Genomic DNA, 14202 nt, shown 5'->3' on the forward strand with positions numbered 1-14202 from the left:
GATGGGTGCTGGTGAAGGGGGCGGCCCACGCATGCAGGATCCATGTCACGCGGAAGGGACCTCAGCTTCCTAAGACGGTGGGCCAGGAGCGTGCCGTTTACAATGTCCTCAGAAGAACAGTTTTTCAAGTCTTCCCAGAAGCACCTGCTCTTTCTCTAAACTCAGAGCTTTTGGTAAAATCTCTGGAGGAAAGGGAAAGTGAGCCATCGCGTTTTCCTAGGAATCCTTCACACGGCATCAAACACGCTCTTTAGAATTGCCTCCTCGGGCTTCCCTGGTGGCGCAGCGGTTAAGAATCCGCCTGCCAACGCAGGGGACACGGGTTCGAGCCCTGGTCCGGGAAGATCCCACATGCCGCAGAGCAACTAAGCTTGTGTGCCACAACTAATGAGCCTGTGCTGTAGAGCCCGCGAGCCACAACTACTGAGCCCGTGCACTACAACTACTAAGCCTGCGCTCTAGAACCTGCGAGCCACAACTACTGAGCCCATGTGCCACAACTACTGAAGCCCACACACCTAGAGCCCGTGCTCCGCGACAAGAGAAGCCACCTCAATAAGAAGCCCACTCGCCGCAACTAGAGAAAGCCCGCTCGCAGCAACTAAGACCCAACACAGCCAAAATCAATCAATCAATAAATAAATTTTAAAAAAAATTCCACATTCCTTATTAAAAAAAAAAAAGAATTGCCTTCTCCTCTCCTAGAGGACCACTCTGCGCCTTATCTGCCCTACCTTCAAGACACAGGACAGTGACCCTCGGGCTAAGGGGGGCAGGGGGCACGAGGGGTGTACACACGACGGCCTCGCTACTTCTCTCCGGAGCACAGCACCCGTGGCGGCCTTTCCCATCACAGCCACAGTGGAGGTCTGACCGCAGAGGGACACTTAGAAGGCTTGCTGACGACCCCGCAGTGGAGGGCTCACCGCGGAGGGACACTTAGAAGGCTTGCTGCCGACACCGCAGTGGAGGTCCGACCGCGGAGGGACACTTAGAAGGCTTGCTGCCGACACCGCAGTGGAGGTCCGACCGCGGAGGGACACTTAGAAGGCTTGCTGCCGACACCACAGTGGAGGTCTGACCGCGGAGGGACACTTAGAAGGCTTGCTGCCGACACCGCAGATTACCTGAAGAGTTCTTTAGCCTCCAGGAACTGAAGCTGCGCAAACTGTATGAAGCCCGCCTGCTGCAGGATCCGCCGGTACATGACCTGCAGGGAGAGACAGGTTTCATCACTCTGACCTGCCCTGGAACCACGCCAGGAGGCGAAGCTAAGTTTCTGGTCATAATCCAGGCTAACTGTTAACGATTACATGGAAACCTGAAGTTACAACGTAAGGAAAAAACAAGGCTTATACGAAATGATTTTCAACATATACACGTATACGTGTCAATCAACCCCTCATTCCTGAGACCAAGCTGTTCTCTAAGCATCGCTCTTTCTTCTTCGTGGATTTCCCATCCGTCCCGATCCGTATTCCTCCTCCCGCGCTCCCTGGCTTTCTTGATTTCTTCCACCTCTGGTGCTCAGACGGATGTGAACATCGCCGGCGTCCCTGGGAGCCCGGAAGCTGCCCATCCTTCATTCTTGTGGAACTGACTCTTCACACCAGCACTTCTGAGCATCCTTCCAGAGCACAAGGCCCCTCCCGTTTAACGACAAACAGATAAATACGCAGGTTTTCCTGCCGAAGCTTGGGAGACACTGTGTGTTCTGTCCCCTCCCCCCAGCGGTGATACGCAGCCACATCCACACCGTAGGCTGAGGATTCCTGCAATAAAGTGCCGTCGATCTGTGTCTAATACAGTCCTACCCAAATTTCCTGGACCACAGAGCCCTTTGTTCTGGTAACTTCCAGAAATAGCAACGCACTTAAGGAAGCTACCCTGTGGTGTCTGTAATTCCACCCCCTCCCTGTCACTGTCCAGCCGGTCAGCTTCAAGCTTTGTCCGCCTTTGTCTGAAAGGCCTTGTGGACCCGTCTCTGCTCTGTCCTCACTGGCTCCATCACCACAGCCCGGGCCCTCACCACCTCACAACTAAAGACTCTAACTGTGCTTAAGACCCTAGGACTTCAATTCCTCCCCTTTCCAATCCGTCCCGCTGTTTGATACGCCATAAATTCCTTGAAGGCATGTACATAATTCATCTTAGCATCCCCACACCCTGGCAGAGCACCTGCCGTTTAAGTAATCACCTACTGACCTGATCAGTTTTTATGAAACTCCACTTTGTCACTCGCTGAGCCCGTTTTACAGATAGGAACATCCTGTTCAGAGATGCTAAGTTTTTAGCCCAGAGTGACTAACGTGTAAGTGGTTGAGCCAGGGTTGAAACCCGTACCTTTCTGCTTCTAGAGCCCAGTTCCTCCCTCTCACTGGCTCACCCAGGTACACAGCAGGCGGCTAACACTGTTACCCCTGAAGAAACAAGGGAGATGGAGACACCTAAAGGCTGTTGCTTCTGATCAGCTCTCAGAAGGGCTTGTTCTCCAAAGCACAGCAGCATCTCCTCCCGTCCCTTCAGAGCAATTCCTGCAGAGACGGCAGGAGAGGCAGCTGTTTTTTCATGACTCTCTTCCCCGACACCAGCTACGTCTGATGGGAAAACTGGCCTCTGTATGCCGCCAGCAATAAGTAGACAGGAGCGAGGCCAGGTTCTGTTGTGAGGGAATGCCAGTTCCGTCTCTGAACGGAGAAGCAACAAAGGCCAACCGCTTAGCAAGAAGGATAAAAAGGCCCCGTCAGCTGCGGCAGAAGAATTCTCATTCACACTCTGGCTCGCTGGTGAGAAATCCACTGAATGACAATTTTTTCCTCGTGGCTGCAGGATTCAAATGTCACCCACTCTTCCCCTTCCTAAAGGGAAATAAAAACTACGTTTGCGGGGCTTCCCTGGTGGCTCAGTGGTTGAGAGTCCGCCTGTCGATGCAGGGGACACAAGTTCGTGCCCCGGTCCGGGAAGATCCCACATACCGCGGAGCGGCTGGGCCCGTGAGCCATGGCCGCTGAGCCTGCACGTCCGGAGCCTGTGCTCCGCAACGGGAGAGGCCACAACAGTGAGAGGCCCGCGTACCGCAAAAACAAAACAAAACAAAAACGGCCCTGGTCACAGGTTAACACATGTAATTGTGGGAGCGCAGAGCAAGCATTCAGGGATGTGGTGGACTCAGAGAAAAGGGCATATCTGAGCAAGGTATCGAAACCTGTACTCGGTGGAGTTTAGAAGTTCACTCCACTGATAGAAAAGAGCACAAATAACAAGTAAAGAAAACAGGGCGTGCGGGGAGGTGGGTGAAAGCACGGGGCGCTGACGGGGCAGCGAGGCTGGCCCGGCCTCACCCAGGGATGCGCGGAGGCCAGCCGTCCCTGCAGTGGGTCTCTGGACGGTGGCACTGGCTGTTCCTGACTTGTTCTCAGGATTAGAAGTGTTTTAGCATGGCTCCCGGAGTGCCTGCACAGTGCAGGGCTCAGGCGCGGGCGCAGCTCAGGCCGGGGTCACGGGGGGAAGGAGGCCCCCTGGTGCAGACTTGACTGCGGGCAGGGAGGCCCCCGCGGAAGGATTTCCAGCTGAGGGTTTGGTGGACGCGTAAGAAAGCACCTTCCGCGGGCCGTGGAGGACGGACTGCAGACACGCAGGAAAGGGGCTTGAAAACAATTCGGGCACAACGGGAGAAGGGTCCCCAGCAGCCACGTGGGCATGAGAACGAGAGCCAAGTTCAAGGTCACTGGGGGTGCACGTCTGGGGCACATACCACAGGGGGAAGGCGGGGAGCGTGCTAGGTGGACAAACCCCAACTGGGATGGCAGACGGCAGAGCCAGACGAGCGCTAACACCATCCACTATCCACTGCGCAGCTGCTCTCAGGAAAACGGGAGGAAAAAGCAAAAATCCAAGAACACGGGCAGCCTCCCTAAGAAAATGGGACCCACTTGAAGTGTGCCCTTGGGTGTGTGAAAGGAGCGGGCCCCCGAAACGTGCCCGTCCAGACACCCACGAGCTCCCGGGGCCCACCCTCGGGACGGAGAGGAGCTGAGAGCGGCAGAGCAGTGGCCAAGGCCGTCTCAGCACCCGCCTCCCCACGCGGACGCGCAAGGAAAACGCGGAAACAGGCGCTCCCAGCACAGAAACACGCCCTGAATCGACGGGTTTCTTCTTTGTGCTTTTGCTGCCCCCTGCTGAATGCTCATAGATCATCTCACTCAAAAATGAGGAATACGATGGGCAAGGGAAGGACTGAGAGTGTGGGCTTAGCAGATGCAAACTGTTCTCTGTAGGACGGAGAAACAACAAGGTCCTACTGTAGAGCACAGGGAACTACAGTCAACAGCCTGGGATAAACCATAATGGAAAAGAATATGAAAAAGAATATATATGTATAACTGAGTCACTGCTGTACGGTAGAGATGAACACAACACTGTAAATCAACTACACTTTAATAATTTTTTTTAAATGAGGAGTAAAGATGGAAAGTTTATCAGTATTTATCCTGTGACCATAAATGACACGTCCTGACCTCTTCCACCTTCTACCCTCTGCAGCATAAAGCCACTGAGGCCAGAAAGCACAGCTTCATTCCACAAACCACATCGTCCTGAAAATCTGGCCAACAGAAACAAGAAGGGGACCGCTATGAATTCATTAGAACGTTTAATGATGGACTTAGATGTTCACACGAAGCGTGCACACACCAATACTACGCTTTATAATTCTCAAATACACAGAGTAACCCGAACTCACCTCGCAACTGACCAGGGAGCAAGTTTTAGGAAACCTGATTTCATCAGACATGAGAACAATTCGTGTTTGCTTCATCAATTGTATTGATCATACCAACGATATTAAAGTTAGCGTTTCTAAAATGCATTAAAAGTTTTCTCCTAAGGAAATGAATTAGATGGATTCCGGCAACATTAGATGGTTTATCTAATGTTCACAAAGCTTTTTCTGTAGATAACATAAACCTAAACGCTACAAATTCAACCCCATCCCAACAAATATAAATTCTGAATTGGGAGACAAATTAACCTGAGGTTCCCTCTTTTTGTCTGTAACAACTGTGCCCTGAGGCTCCTCTGGAAGAAGGACGCCGATTAGAAATACAACTTGGTGAATTAAGTGCGGGAATTATGTCAGAGGCTCAAATCCCGACTTCGCCTCTGCCGGCAGCGTGACTCCATACAGCTGTTGGTCCGGCTGCTCTGCAACCTGCTTCCTTATCTGTACAGCGTGGAGACGCAGAGAAACTTGAATGACGGACAGGAAGCGGTCTGCAGGGCCCGGGCACTTAGATCCTAACGTTTTCTAAGCCGGTGGCCTGGGGGCCCACTGATTACAAACCTGAAATTTTTCCTTTGGAATGTTCCTCCGGGCGCCTTTCGCTAGAACCAGAGCCTCCTCCACTCTCCGGCTTGCTAGAAGATCCTGTATTTGTTTTTCCAGAGGTAACGGAACCAAGACGTAAACTCCTTTACTCGTGGCGACGATCAGTCTTCCTGGGAAGAAATGGAACATGGTTGGAAAGGGTAAGAACACAGTGCTGGGAAGAAAACACACCCCCTCGCCCAAAGACAGCACGAGCGGATGTGTGACCAATGTCATCACTGTGCCCCAACCCCCAGTTCCCATGGCAACCAGAAACGAATGCTTCTCTTTCCTTCTTCCCACCATCAGAAAAGGGCGAACTCTTTTTTTTTTTTTTGTGGTACGTGGGCCTCTCACTATTGTGGCCTCTCCCGTTGCAGAGCACAGGCTCCGGACGCGCAGGCTCAGCGGCCATGGCTCACGGGCCCAGCCGCTCCGCGGCACGTGGGATCTTCCCGGACCGGGGCACGAACCCGCGTCCCCTGCGTCGGCAGGCAGACTCTCAACCACTGCGCCACCAGGGAAGCCCAAGGGCAAACGCTTAACAGTACATTTCCGAAGTATGGGATATTAAAACGTTTGGCCTTTTTTTTATTCTGAAGTGCTGCTAAATTTAAAACCAGCTGAGTAGGTCCATAATGAGGCTATAGTGCTCAGTCCTGGAAAATAAGCAGTAAGAATTACGCTATCCCTCATATAAAACTTCTGAAAAATTCTTTTCTCTCCAGGGTAGTCAGTTTACAGGAAACTAAGATTACAACGCAACATTCTGAACCATAAGATAACGTTTCACACTCGCCCATCATCCAGAATCACCCGATCTCGGCGTTACCTTCTCCCTTCCCCACCGCCCCCTGGCACCGTGATGCCTGGCACGGTCCCCTGGGGAGTCGGACCTGCCACCCAAGGCAGCTCCACCTGCCAAGCTTCGAGAGCGACTTCTGCTCCCTCTGGAGACACGTTTTAAGCTAAACTATCACCTGTTCCCAGGAAGCAGTGGAACGACCTTGTCTGTCTGTCTGAAGGTCGTTCAGGGTCAGCAGAGCCTTTTCTTCTCCGTCTGCTCCTCCCTCCTTGGGAATCATCGTGTGCATCCCAGTCCCACCGCCTGGTCTCTCCCCGCCTGCATCTCCCCTTCCTGGCCTCCCTGCCCGGCTCTCTGTCTGCATCATCTGTCCTCCATGTCAAGCTGCATCACTGTCCTCGCACTCAGATGAGGTTCTGCCCCTGCCCTGCACTGGTGTCCCTCCTTCTGGGAAGCCTCCCCGTGTTCCCGCCGGGGGTGGGTTACGTTGCCAGCCTCTGCGTGCCCGCAACAGATCCCCTGTGCCCACCACCACCCCTCAGTGTGCACAGCACGGAACACTGTCATGAATAAGCTCTCCCGGCACGCGTGTCAGGGCCCCAGTCAAGCCCTGACACGCTTCACGTGGGACCTCGAGACTCAGCAGGTCTGTGTCCCCAGCACCTAACATAGGAAGGGCAACGTCTGGGGAGCCCCAGTCCGGACACGGCAAGGGCAATGCACAGATCTAGATAAGCTCCTGATTTGAAAAGGATATCATCAAGGGCACTCTTAGGAAGCCGGGGAAATCTGACCACAGGCAGGGGCTGAGAGCACATTTCTGGGGTGTGAAAAGGGCTTTGTGGTCACGCGGGAAAACGCCTGCTGAAGGATTCCGGATTAAGCGCCATGGTCTCCTCCACTTACTTCCAAACTGCTCAGCAGCATGTGAACCGGTACGAAAAAATCTAGGTGAATGGGGGGCAGGGATTCAGTTTGTTTTTCTTTCAACTTTTCAGCACGTTGGAAGACGTTCATAATAAAATTTAGGAAAAGTAAAATAAATCCCTCCCTCCCTGGTGCCCTGGTCCGCTGCGGCCTCACCCAGGCCAGCCCTCCTCAGACAGCAGGCACCACAGCCCCTGGGAATCGCTTGCGTAGCCCGGAGCCCAGAGTTCCTCCTTCAGAAGATTTGCGCCCGCCTTCCCCTCTGCCTGAAGGTTCTTTCACACCACATCCACTTGACAGGTTCCTACTCATCCTTAAAGGTTTGGCTCAAACACCGTCTCCTACAGGAAGCCCTCCCTGGTACTTCTAGGAAATACTTCCTCCTCTGCTCTCCCAATTGGCCTTATTTTGCTGCTATCAAGCTCTCAAACTGCTGTGGCCATTTGTTTCACTGTCTCCCTTTAACCTCGGTGCCCCTGAAGTGCAGAGACTGTATTACCATTGCCTGCGGATCTTCCATGCTCAGCAAGAGGCCAAGTTCCCAATGGACCCTTAAGAGCATTTAGTGAAGAAATACAAGCATAAAAGATTGACAGCTAAATGTTGTTAAGATTCCGTGGAAACTAGTACCTTCAAAATCCTGGAGGATGTGACCTTCCTTGAAGGGCAGGGTCTGCTTCTGCTGCTGGTCCAGCATGCTGTGAACGGTGATGAACTCGCTGTCGAGGGCAATGACGTATGGGAAGCAGACGGCTGCCCCAACCACGTTCTCTGACCAGTGCACGGGCGCGCGCTGAGATATCCCGGCCACCGTGGCAAACATGCCTGGGAAAACAGGAAGGGTCAGGAGGGCTTCAAGGAGCTGGGCTTTGCTTGTTTGTTTTCTGTAGATGTGTCTCAACTCAGAATACCTGCCCCTTCGTTACATTTCGAGATGGGAAAGATAATATAACAGCGGCGTGTGCAAAGGACCCTCCATGACTATTCTCGTGAAGAGAGCCGCTTTCCCCAGGATGTCTACATCAGTATTTCCTTCCAATTAAACGTGACGTTAAAAACGTGTACATGTACCCACATGAAGGTGTGTACAGCCCATGTCCTCACACGTGGGGAAAAGTGACTTTCACACAATTTAAGAAGCTTCACAAGCTTGCTTCCACGTCCGGTCCTCCCGTGGGTTTGCATCTCTAAGTGCCAGCTCTTCCCTATACATTCACTCAGCACTGAACGCATTCATTCAGATACTTATTGAGCACCTACTGTGTGCCGGGCACTCTACAAGGCTTCCTATCCAGAACTGTCTCTGTTCAGAGTTCAAGTCTAATTCTGGATACACGTTCTCTCTGATGCAGGGATACAAGCAATCTTGCAACTGAAAACAGAGAGCTGTTAAGTGTTCGTCAATGATAACTTCCATAGTCAACCACGGTTCATCTATTTTGTACATAAAGCACTAAACGAAATTTCCAAATGAGCTGGATAGAGTCCATAGATACTGGGGTTTATGAAAATTCACATTCACCCAGTGAAGTCAATCCATTTTAAGTCAGTTTTCAAAGTGCTTGACATAAGACACCTTTAAAAGCATGGTATGTAAATCAACTATACTTCAATAAAAACAAAAAACAGCATGCTATTGCCTGCAAATGATAAGGTATTCCTACAGCAGAAAAGCGGTTTCTATTACACAACAGAGAAGTGGGGAGAGGGAGAGAGACAGAGAAATACAGACAGTACTTTAAAACAATGGAAAGTATCTCAAATATACGATAGGAGCAAACTTCCTAAGCCTGTGAAATCACTGACCCTCCTAAATTTTCCATGGTTACAAAGAGTGAAATGTATTGCACTTAATCAAGTACAAACCTAGCTCTTTTCCTCCAAAGTAGGCTGTTCTTGAAAATGGGTATCAGGGGCTTCCCTGGTGGCACAGTGGTTAAGAATCCACCTGCCAATGCAGGGGGCACGGGTTCGAGCCCTGGTCCAGGAAGATCCCACATGCCATGAAGCAACTAAGCCCGTGCGCCACAACTACTGAGGCTGCACTCTAGAGCCTGTGAGCCACAACTACTGAGCCCACGTGCCACAACTACTGAGCCCGTGCGCCACAACTACTGAATCCCACGCGCCTAGAGCCCTTGCTCTGCAACAAGAGAAGCCACCGCAATGAGAAGCCCGCCCACAATGAAGAGTAGCCCCCGCTCACCGCAACTAGAGAAAGCCCATGTGCAGCAACGAAAACCCAACACAGCCAAAAAAAGTAAAATAAGTAAATTTATAAAAAGAGAAAATGGGTATCAGGTGGGATCACACATGCGTGTCCACGCTGTGCTCTTGCCTGACACAATCTGGGGCACCTCCTGCAGGGGCCACTTGTACGTACAACACTTGTTTGGTTCTGCTTCACACTTAAAATATTGGCTCTCGTCACGTCAGTAGCACCAACCAAAACCCTGTCAAGATGACAGAGCAGTGAGCCTTAGAGAGAGAGTGAGAGTGTGTGTGTGTGTGTGTGTGAGAGAGAGAGAGAGAGAGAGAGTGCATCTCCTACTAAGGAAACACATTCCTTCCCCTTCAGCATTTCCTTTCCACCCTTAAAAGTCTCTTAAAATCATTCCGAAAAAGACTAACTCAAGGGAAAAACAAAGGATATGCATCAGTAATTCACAGAAAACAAAATGCAAATAGCTAACAAATTCCTGAAGAGATTCCCATATTCCTTAGTAACCAGGGGAACAGAAATTAAAAAAAAAAAAAAAAAAGTAAAAAACCAACTTACACCCATCAGATTGGCCAAAGGTTTCAGACTAACAGCACCAAGTGTTGGTTTGGTATGAGGAACACTTTTGGAGAATAATTCTTTATCAGAACTGAATAGACACTGACATGTTAATCTGCTGATTCTACTTTTAAATCGATGGCCAATCGACAAGCACAGTGGTCACTGGGGTGTTTTGAGGAACAGTGTAAAATCGAGAATAACGCCCCGACAGAGCATGTGGCTTCGGGTGAACCCACCACGAACAGAAGAGAGAGCTCAGGTATTAGATGAGAACAGACGAGAAGAGCTGTATGTCCGCATGCGGGGCGTCAGCTTAAAGCGACAGCCGACCCGAGCCGCGCCCGGGAGCTCCCGGCGGTGAAGGGGTTCAGGGAGATGCACGGGTAACTACCTCCCCGATAAAAAGCAGACACAGGAGGATGACAGGAGGCCAGTGAGGCCCCCGCGGCAAGAAGCACGAGGGTCCCCGGGATGCAGGGAAGTGCGTATGTGGCCCCGGAAGAGAGCAAACCCTGCCTGGGATGTTGAGGGTCAGAAAGTCAAGTTCAAGTTCGGGGCAGAGCAGGAAACGCTGACCAGGAAAGTCAGGCTGAATTCGTTACAGCGTTACAGGGGCCTTAGGAAGGCTGGCCTGGCAGGAGCCTGGAAGGAGGGACAGACCCAAACTCGGGGGAGGCCAGGCAGCCGCCAGCCACCAGGAAGGAGCCCTGAGTCAGGCCAGCCGGGGGGTCTGACCGAGGAGGGGTAACTTCCGGGGCGAATCATGGAACTGGGCACCTGACTTAGAGGGAGCGAGAGTCAAGGCCACCGTGCGCCATCAGAATAAGGACCGACACGATCGGGCGGGTCTGAGACCAAGCCGGGGTCAGGATGCAGGGCTGGCAGGGCATGGACCTCTGGGAGGGGCGCCTGGAGCTCCAGTGCATCCTCAGGGGTGACGGCACCCTTCCTGCAGCAGGAGAGCCAGGGGACGCCAGGCCATGGGGAGAGGAGGTTCCTCTGAGGCTGGCGAGCGCTCCTCCTTACTTCTTTCCAGAGCAGACCAGGAGTCAAGGAGTTCGGTGGAAATGTGGAAAACCCCGGAAAGCTCAGCGCCAGCAGGTAAGAGGGGCCGACAGGGCGGTGGGTTCTGGGCCAGGGGTGGAGAGGGCACAAGAGTGAAGGCATGGACTTTGGCACGTCTGACACTGTACAGTCACAGAGAGGACGGAACTAAGGTCTGAGTTACCCCACGACTGCATCGCCGAAGTATTCAAAGAGCGTGAAACACATGGAGGGAGAGAAACTCGAGGTGCAAAGCTCGAGCTTGGCAGGAGGAAATGAGGTTCGCACCCTCTAGAATTTTCCGAGCATTTAGAACCAGCCAGCGAAAGAGCCCGAAGGGAGAGAAAAGCACACCGTCTGCACCCAGATGTCTGGCAAACGTAACCTGGTGACGGGACAAGCATACGGCAACCCCAAGGAGCCTGTGAATTTCAGATCAAACAACCGTGTTCTGGATAGCACAGCTCTCATGGGAGCACGGACACCAAAACGCTGTCCAGCCTCGCCCTGGAATTAAATCAGGGTCGCCGCACTTACCCGCTAAGGCCGGGCATCACCCGACCGGGGACTGTGCAGCACAGAGGCCCAGACATGAATGTTCTTGCAATGAAAAGGGCAGAAACCAGAGATCCAGAACAGAGGCTTCCACACAAAAAGGAAAGCACAGGATTTCACCGGAATAAAAGAGCAGATCAGTAACTGGCAACCAGGGGTCCAGGTCAGGTGGAGTTAAGGTGCCATGGGTCCACTCAGGAACAGGGGCACCGTTGTTGACACCCACCCACCGATTCTATGCTTGAAAGCAGGTGACACGCGCTATTGTTTCTGTATTGTCAAAGGCACACAAGTGCTGTCAACCTGCAAATGTACCACGTTTGTAAATGGTACACCTTCAAAAACCATTGTTTTCCACTGCGTTATTTTTCCATTTAGACGGTTTCCACCCTCTAAATATCAGGGGACCCCCTTATCTGAGCTGGGAGGGGGAAGGGGGGCCATGAGAGGTACGGAATAGCTGAATTATCTACATTGTTCAAGAAGCATTATCCAAGGATAGAGTTTAAAGTCACAATAATCAATTGTATTATGAAATTTTCAACAAAGCGCTGCTTAAAATAGTGCAATTTAAACTAAAGCAGGGAGTTCCCTGGTGGCCTCGTGGTTAGGATTCTGGGCTTTCACTGCCGGGGCCCAGGTTCAATCCCTGGTCGGGGAACTGAGATCCTATAGGCTGCGCGGCCCCGCCCAAAAAACAAAACAAAAAAAACACAAAAAAACTAAGGCAAAAAGTTAAGAGCAATTTCTCATGACAGGGCAGTGGGCACATGTGATGTTCAGGGGGGAAGGCAGTGGGCAAAATGAAAACATACAGCGTTGATATGTCTGATGGTGCATATGCATTCATTACAGTAATTTGCTTGAACTTAATTTCTGAAGCCTTTTAACGATGGTGGTGATGACTGTGTTGTACACAGAGCCTGCATATAGTGATGTATTACAGAGCTTACGAGGGATCTCCAATTTGCTTATAATCACACCTATTACAAGCAGAACAACGATTAAGAAGGTTGGTTCATTTACCATGATGCCCAGGTAGTTGAGGCAGATTAAGTTTGAGGAAAAATGAGGCCTGAACATGATTGACTACCATTTCCCTTCAATCTGGACACTAAAACCAACACAAGGTACTGGAGTCAAATGTTTTCACAACAAAGCCTTTACATCCAAAGCAGGCTCCGGCTCATCAATAAGCAATCGGACTGACGGAACAAAACAGGAAACCCATCAGGCGAGGCCCAACGGCATGAGGAAACTGACTGTACCTGAGAGGCAGCCACCGCCACCAGCGAGGAAAGACAGACTCCTGAATCAGGTGTGGGGAGAGCAGACAACCACACAGACGAAGAGGAAATCGAATTCACTCTTCACTGTAAGAAATGAAACCATAAAAGTACCAGCAGAAAATCTGGGTGAATCTGTCTACAACCTGGGAGAGGGGGAAACATCCCTAATAATTATGACTCAGAAAAGAAGCAATAAAGTACAAAGGTTAATACATTTGATTATATAGAAACGTGTAAGAAACGCTTTTTCAGGGTAAAAACTGGAGGTATTTGAAACACGTCTCAGACAAGTTGGTATCTCAAATATATAACAAATGCTAAAGTAACCAGCTAGCGAGAAGGGATAATTATCAAAAGAAAGGCAAATGGCTCTTCAATTCTTGAAAAATGTTCCATCTTGCTTACAAAAGGAGAAATGTGATTAACACCACTGAGATACCATTCCTCATGTGCCAGACGGGCAAAACCACGAAAGTCTGACAATATATGGACGCTGCTGGCAAAGCTCAGGGGAAACAGGTGCCAGGGGAAGAAAAAACAGTACCTACCACCTTTGTCGGGGGTGGGTGGGGGGTGGGTGGTAGTGTCCCCCTCCAGATTCACATGCGTTTACATGTGGACTCAGCAACCCCATCTTTAGAAAGATTTCCCACAGATACACTGGAAAAATCCAAACAGATAAGCTCCTACTAATACCATGGACTGGAAAAAACCCAAATGCCCACCACCAGGGCCTGACTGAGGCACGGTGGTCCCTCCACACGGGAGAGACAGCCTGCAACTCTGAAGGAGGGAGATACACATATCTACATATTCATTTATAATTTTTATTTGAAAATGAAAGGACAAACACTAATAAAGGTTACCTCTGGGGGAAGGAGAGAGTAGGGGAATGTACCTTGCTGTGTGGATCTGACGTGGAAACTTGTACATATTTACAGAAGAAAACAATGAGAGAAAGCAATTTCTAGAAACGGAAAGTGAAACGAAGCACATCCGTCTAACTGTATATCCCGTTGTCGGCAGAGCCACACGGATGGGAACTACTCCCAGTGACTTTAAACGCAGAAATGTGACTGCACGTTCCTAGTGGGTTACACGGCCCGTACCCTGAGGACAAAAGAACTACAATCAAACGTTTTCTGGTGATTACATGGCGGGCGCAGTGGTGTCGGTCCTGTCCTCCTGCTCTGTGTCCTGTGGGGCAGATCAAAGGAACAACCACGTCACGGTGGGACCTTACTAGGATTTGGGGGTGGGCGGGAGGAGACACAGGCACGCAGACAGACGGGGTCAGGGCCCAGTAGCCCCAAACTTGTTCCAGCGATATACTCTCATGATGGGTTTTATCTTTAAATAAGGCATACTTCCCAGCTCTGTCCACCCAAGAGACCTAGAAACAGCAGACCCCAAGCACCTCCAGCACCCAGACTGC

The 14202-nt window shown here is 51.0% G+C and overlaps 1 protein-coding gene across 2 annotated transcripts in view; it reads right to left on the reverse strand.

The window, feature by feature from the left end:
* The window catches only part of TGFBRAP1 (transforming growth factor beta receptor associated protein 1), a 46015-nt gene that overhangs the window by 15863 nt on the left and 15950 nt on the right, over positions 1-14202 (reverse strand). For both annotated transcript variants that reach the window (XM_082672348.1, XM_082672347.1), the window contains exons 3-5: positions 7728-7922; positions 5342-5496; positions 1128-1210 (exon numbers count right to left, since the gene is read on the reverse strand). In XM_082672348.1, the coding sequence (XP_082528474.1) occupies positions 1128-1210; positions 5342-5496; positions 7728-7922 (433 nt within the window). The remainder of the gene's footprint in view (positions 1-1127; positions 1211-5341; positions 5497-7727; positions 7923-14202) is intronic.

This window comes from Grampus griseus (genome assembly GCF_964374135.1).
Source record: "Grampus griseus genome assembly, chromosome: 15".
Taxonomy (NCBI): Eukaryota; Metazoa; Chordata; class Mammalia; order Artiodactyla; family Delphinidae; genus Grampus; species Grampus griseus.